This window comes from Nipponia nippon, unplaced genomic scaffold (genome assembly GCF_047370975.1).
Source record: "Nipponia nippon isolate SJK-2023a ecotype South Korea unplaced genomic scaffold, ASM4737097v1 scaffold_2, whole genome shotgun sequence".
NCBI lineage: Eukaryota > Metazoa > Chordata > Aves > Pelecaniformes > Threskiornithidae > Nipponia > Nipponia nippon.
Window position 1 is genome coordinate 34783594 of NW_028262336.1, and position 7113 is coordinate 34790706.

A 7113-nucleotide genomic window follows, 5' to 3' on the forward strand; every position below is an offset into this window, starting at 1 on the left:
TTCTTGCAAAGCCGAATACAGCCCAGGTACACTGTGGCAGGGGAAGCTCAGCAGGACCACCAACCTGCACCTGCCTCACTGGCACAGCCACGATGGAGAGGTCTGGGAGGGTGAGAAAAGAGCAGTAAGCCGTTATCTATCTGAGCCTGTTCCTCTGAAATACCCGCATGCCCCCTTACACTCTGTGTTGCGCATGGCAGCACATGTCTCTGCAGAAGGAAAAGCCTTTTGATGAATATGTATGGCTCTGTGAGAGCTCTGCCCTGGAAGAGCACTGACTCTGGCAGCCTAATTTCAGTCTCTGCAGATGATTTCCAGCAGCTCTAATTAGGGTTATCCTTTTCAATGTGGCTGCGTTTTCATTCTTTCTCCCAGCGAGACTCCTATGAAGGCCCCGTTACCAGGTGAATGCACCTAGTTGTTGCACCAGGTTTTGCAGTGCAGTATTACCATGATTACACTATGCTCAGGCCTTCCAAATTCACCTGGGCCACAGCGCCAAACCTTCCTTAGCAAAGACCTTCAAAGACCTTCGGTACACTTGTCAGTTTATTGCTCATATGACAACCAATATCCTACCATATTCAAATCATATTATTGAGCCTATTGTAAGTGCGAGATAATGAAGTTTTTATGAATGACTAATTTTTACCCGCTTGGATAAACCTACTCATCACAAAAGTGTCCTTGGAGAAATCTCTAAGGAGGCATGTGTCTCCACCATTTTCTCTCTCCTTGCAGCACAACCCTGCACAACTCGTCTTTCTTGCTAAGCCCTGAGCACGGCTTGCTGCCGTGGCAGTCTCGCATTACCCATTTTGTTCCTAAGGGTGCTCTTAGAGGCTCTTTACTGTGCTCTCAGCTGAAGCAGGGGAGCATTTGAGCTGCCGTGCTGAGCATTAAAGACACCCAGGAGAAAGCAGCCATACTCGCCTGGGGACCAGGAGCTTCTCCTATGTCTGGTGAGACGCAGCAGGCTCTATTTCAGGTATAGGTCAGGGCCAGGGGGACCTGTTTCTTGCTTTTAGCGTTGCAGAGACTTTTCCTGAGCATGACCCAGGGCACCCACCTGTAGGGACGCTGGTTAACAGTGAGAGTGCCCGGTGTTTCAGCCGCACGTTGCATCAGCAGCCGGGGCCCGTGTCGGGTTAGGTAGGGTACCAGCTGGGTACCTGCCTTCCCGAGCTACTTCGTGCCCCGCTGGTAGTGGCACCGAGGGATTGGCAGCACCAGAGATGATGCAGAGAGCAGGAGGTCTCTGAGTCAGACCAGCTCGGTGGTCAGCTAAGAAAGGTGCCCTTCCCTATGTCTCGAGGGGGGAAAAAAAAAAGCCCAAAGCCACAGCTGTAGTTATATAAAGGGAAACACTGAATATTTTCAGTATTTAGAAGGGCAAGTGGCCCATGTGAAGCCCGTGTGAACAAATGCAAGCGGTCACTTGTGAGTGTGAAGTGTAACTAACACAAAAAGCTGAGTGCCATGTCCCTTTCAGAAGTGTTAGTGACTAGTCTCATCGGCAGCTTGCTAAGATGTCCAATTTCCTGGGAAACAGGGAAATACACAGCTTTAAAATAAAGATAGCAGAGAACTCACAAATTGTGTCTTAGTTCTTTTATTGCAGTGAAAACCTGCACAGTTCTAGCCTACTGAAAGAATGAAAGCTGCAACTTTTCATCAGAAAGAAGTCAATCCAAGATAAAAATTAGAAATCATAGCCGTTACAAACTATAAAGACTGAGTTGGGACCTCCGGCTATTGTTTGTCATTGCAGTAGGTCCAAAGATCGCGAGATTCTTGATGGAAGTTTCTCCTTTAACAAGCTGGGGAAGGGAGGGAAAAAGGAGAAGCGGATTAAGGGACGTGTTTTCTCCACGAATTACACAGGATGCTAGGAAATGTTTTGCCTAGATGCAGGACATCAAAAAGGCAATTTTTTAGCAGTTGCTTTCCCCTCCCTTGTATTTCCTAACTATGATTCAGATCAGTAAAACCAAATTATGGTGAATTGTTTCCAGTACAAAATATGCTGTGGCATGGGTTAGAATTGGGTGAGGCTATTGGTTATCTATGTTAGATATACTGAAAGGTCAATCCTAATTAAAAAAAACAGAAGGAGGGGATCAGAAATTTCTGTAAATTTCATTCCCCATTTCTAAAGCAAAGCCTTTTCTCTCTTGTGATAAAGTAGATGTGAGTTTGGTAGCTGCACCTCTACCAGTGCATTAGCTGAAGGCTTGAGCTCACACCTGAGCCCGGACTACCCGTGCAGCCCCATTGCCCATAAGTCCCTGGCTTAGATGCGTTGGGAACACCCACCCTCTGTGCCAGAAGTCGGTCTTTTTAGGGTTTAGCCACTTCTTCTCGGCTCATGCCCTGGGTGAGGGCTGAGCTCTGCACCCACAACAGGAAGGCATGGAGACCCCATCTTGCTCACTCCCTCAGGCACGGCCCCTTGCCACGCCGGGCTGGCACAGCGCGCCAAGCACGGGCGCAGCACGGACCCCGCCAGGAGCTGTGGTGCGTCCATGGGGACACAAGGGACGGTGTCTCGGTCAGGACATTACCTGCCTCCACCACGCGGTGGTAAAAGCACCAGGGGACACCAGCGGGCTGTGCCCTGAAGCAGCACCCCTTCTTTTCACACTCCTTAGCCGTGATGCCGGGGAAGCCGCAGTTTATCCTGGCGTAAGGATCGTTGGGACATACTTTCCTAACTGCGTAAAGCAAAAACAAAGGAAGGAAGGAGGCTGTGTTACTTTATGCTCTGTGTACCTGGCGGCATAATTCACAAATAAAAGGTGCGGCACAAAGGTGAGGTCAGTGAGCAGACATGACAGCCGTGATGACCTTCTCCACACCGATTTCAGGCAGCAGGTTCACCCAAACCCTTACCATGCCTGTCAGGCAAAACTAAATACCAAGGGGTAAGGAATTGCTGCTGTGCCCCAGAGGTCAGAGGGAGCAGAATTCGTCCCTAGAAGTGCCTGTCAGGCAGGAACCCAGCTTTACCTTTCCTAGATCCAGCAATGGGGTCAAGAGCTGAATGTCTCCCGTAATGGTACTGCAGACGCTAGGCTCAGACCAGGGTATATTCATGACCTGACCCAATGCTAACTCCGGAGCAGCCTGGCTAATGCGAGGAGAGGAAAACCCAGCCTCCTCTGCATGCCAACTTGAGTTATGGAAAGCAGATAGGCCATTTAGGAGGAAATCACAGCTCATCCAGGCAATTAAAAGTAAAATCACAGATAAAGAGGTTATACCACCTTGCCTGACTAATTCAGTTTTCCTGTCCTGAAACAGTTCTGCTCAGAAAAGCAATTCTATGAAAATGACACTGTAAGCTGCTGCCATTTGTTTTTCAAGATTTTAATGAAATGCAAACTGTTTAAAAGCAAAATTATATTTTTCCTCTGACAACTCTGAGCCCTGTTGATCAATCTTGATTCATATCAAGATCTTTTATTGGGTAACGTCTTTGCACCCTCACTTCCTTCCATTTCACCTGTGCAACTGCTGAGACTGCCCTGAAGTTCTCCTACGAAGGAGCCGCACGGTCAGCCCAGCAAATGTAGCTTACATTCCGCAGCTATGTACCATACAGACCCTGTCCTTGAGGGACTGGGAGAGCAGCTCTTACCCTCTCAGAAAACAGGCAAAAAAAGGAGGCAGGAGTTTAGAAGCTTTAGAAGGAAGAATCTAATGGAGAAAAGGATTTCCCCTGGGATATTTTGGAGATTTCATTGAACAAAGACTGGGAGCAAAAACAGGAGAGAAAATAAGAATCACCAAGTGGAGTCATGCTGGGCAACAGGAAGGAAGTAGCAGTTGTCAAAACAGGCTGGAGAAAAGAGCAAAAAGCCTAGAAGTTACGGCATGTCTGTTATCTTTTGTACAGGTGACAAACAACTACAGATGGACTCATCTACTCAGGACTTTCTGATTTCTTTGACGTGCAGTGCTAAAGTCCTCCTGAGCCACATAGAAACCCATTTAAATAAGTGCTGAGGATCCCTTGCTCCACTGATGAACGAGACCACAACCGACAGTGAAAAGTTTTTAGCTAATCAGCATGGGTTATTTGACAACTAGAAGCCTGAAGGAAGAGGAAATATCTTGTGTGAAAAGGATGAGATAGAAGACTGATGGGTAAGCAAGGTTTGACTTTGCATTTTACTACCACTGGTCTTCTAACAGAGAGGTTTGTGCTCGCTTCATTGGCCTAAGAAGAGAAGCAGAGCTGCTCCCCGTTGTACACATATCTGCGTAATCACACATGAGGAAAAGCAGTGTTTCTGGCGGAGATATTACCTTTCTTTGCTTTAGGAGCAAAGCACCAGGGAACGCCGGGGAGTGCAGTGTTGAAGCAGCACCCAGCTTTCCTGCACTCCGCTGCTGAGATTCCCGGGTAGCCGCAGTTCCTCCTCTCCCTGAGGGCCACTTTACACTGGCATCTTGCTGTTCAGGAGAGAAGTAACATGTTACTGGGTGCCAGTTTGCACGCTTGTTACCAGAGGTGCATTTATCAGGTGTCCACTGGGAACAATGATCTTTCCCTCGACTCTGTCTGTCTTCGTAACAGTACCTTTTCTGTCGCTCGCTAAGACCAGAACTTGTGTGGTTTAAAAGCTACTTTTAAACTCCCACCAATTTCAGTAAGGGTTGTACTCCACCCTTTGAGAATCTGTGGTCTCACTTGCGGCCCAGCCAGCCCAGCACAGTGGGGTCTCTGGACTTCAAATAGACCACATCAAATGGTAAAAACCCATAACTTTAAATGTCATGCTAAGTAAATGTTTGTTGCTTTGCCCATCCCATGTGAATAAAGAAAGAGTTAAGGGTCCAGTGGATATTCGAACAGGTGTAAAAATACAAAACCTTTGCATTATCGTCAGGTGACTATAAAAACATAGGATTACATGCAAACAGTTGCATCTATACTTTTAACATTTTAAGTCTACTGCACAGTCATCCGCCACCAAGAAATTCTGGAGATGTCCCTAGGTGTCTGCCATTGAGCTACTTGCTTTCCAGTTCTTAAGTTGTCGAAATGACTTGTCTGCTATTGAGGAGGCAGATAGACTTCTTTGAAATTGTATTCATGTGGCAAAGTAGCATAAAATAAATGTCAGAAGACTATTTAGACAAAGTTAGCTCCTGTTCCTGTCCTGGTCCTGTTCTAGCGAGCTCCTGGACATGTCTGTCCCTCTACCTTTGTAGCAGGTTCCTGGTTATTCCACCAACACCAGAGCTCACCTGCAGTCTTTTTTATTTTGCCATAGATTTCTCTGAAAAAGTTAAAAAGTAGTCTCCAACTTCAGTAATAGTACCAGAGCAAGACATTCGCTGTCTGATACGTAAACTGGAGACATGGTCTTGCTGCAGTTACAGTCAGTAGGATCAGGCCCACATATATACCTGTGAAGGCAACAGCAGATGAATGTACTTACTTGGTGGTGTCCTTCCCTCTGCCAAGGTGCTGAGGGCTACAATGAGGATGACGGAGAGCACACAGATCACTTTGAGATCCATTGCTCTTGGAAGGCGGGTGGATGAGAGGTGCCGCTCTCCCTTGGAGCAGCTTGTTTTATGCACTCCTCGTGTTTGCCCAGCAAGGTCTGATAACATTGTTCCATCCGATGCTTCACCCAGAGGTTGGGTTTTCTTTTCTTTAATTAGGAAATGTTGCCATGCGTATTTTAATATCCCTGAGATAAACTTCTTAGGCTCCCGTGATCTGCTGATTATGTATCTATTACGTACCTATATATACGTATCTATTACGTGGTCCTATAATCTATTAATTGGATGCTGCTGGGTGCCTCTGGCAGCCCCAGCTGATTTCATTGCCAATAGAGTATTTCAGACTTCTGGGCAGCTCTAAATGTTTGCCACTGCTGAAAAATATATACATATACTTCCTATCCAAGTGTATCTTTTCTGCCTGAATTTTTCCCTCATTATGCTTGCTCTGAAATGGGTAAGGCAGGAGGGCTGGAGGTGTGACACCTCCGAGCTTCAGGAGACGACAGGGCAAACCATGCTGGGGAACCGAGAACCGCTGCTGCAGTCCTGAAGAAATATGTAAACAGAGAAAGTGGAAGGTATGACTGTGAAATACCGAGCCCGGCTGAGGCCGTTGTTTGTTTCCACAAATAAGGCAATTTACACCAGTTTATAATAGGAAAAGAAGGCAAGACCAAACAAGAGGCAACAGCATAAAGAGACTTGAGAGAGGAAAGGAGAGTTTCTGTATGATCTCAGCCTGACCCACAGGCACTGTGCTCATCTAGGAGTCAGACCCCAGCCGATATTTTGGACTCAAGGTCCTGCGCGAGGAGGAAGGTCAGGCTCCTGGAGCAGCCCCCCTCCCGGCCTGCGGGTCCTGCCCTGGGGGGGGCCGCAGTGAGGGCTGCCCCCGTCTCCTCTGCCTGGTCCCCAGAGCAGAGTATTGCTTTGCAACACATCCCACACCACAGGAACGTGATTTGCCAAAACCAAACTTCTGAAGCACCACATTTGACCTATTAATTTCCCAATTGCTTTTCTCCTGGTTTCAAAGGTGACCTTTAACGCAGCCTTTGAGCTGTGTCAGGACAGGCCTTGGGACTTGGACTGCCCAGTCAGGCTTTAAGCTCCCTTTTGGACCTTTTTCTACCATTTACTGTAACATTTCTTAACTTCTAACAACTTTTCAATGCTTGAACACAAGCAGAGCAGTGCCAGGGAGGGGGAGATGAGCAGCAAGATGGTGGGACCAGCTCCACACCCCCTCCAAAGGAGGCACCCACAGAGCAGGCAGGGCTGGCCGCAGCCCCGTGGTGCTCTGCACCATCCCTTGTCCAATGGGAAAACTACCAGGGAATTCTTCCTGTCCCTCAACAGAAAAGGGATTCAATGCATTTTTTTGATCTTTGACAGAATTAAGTCGTCATGCCTTTGATTTTTATGTATGAGTTTATTTTGTGCCTCTTTCCTTGGCAAAGTTCAGAGTGAGAACTTTTAACTTCTATGGTTGTGTTTTGAAGGTAATTTACTTGTGGAAAAGTATTTTGAACTCTGTAGGAAGGAATTTGCCCTACAAGGGAAAAATAATAGAGCTCATTTTCCTGC

General features: G+C 47.1%; 1 protein-coding gene across 1 annotated transcript; it reads right to left on the reverse strand.

The window, feature by feature from the left end:
- Positions 1–1812: 1812 nt before the first annotated feature.
- On the reverse strand, positions 1813–5628 carry LOC104020859 (uncharacterized). The gene is made up of 4 exons (XM_009474338.2): positions 5451–5628; positions 4312–4458; positions 2565–2714; positions 1813–1820 (listed from the first exon to the last, which is right to left on the reverse strand). The coding sequence occupies exons 1-4, from the start codon at positions 5626–5628 to the stop codon at positions 1813–1815; spliced, it is 483 nt and encodes a 160-aa protein (XP_009472613.2).
- Positions 5629–7113: the final 1485 nt, after the last annotated feature.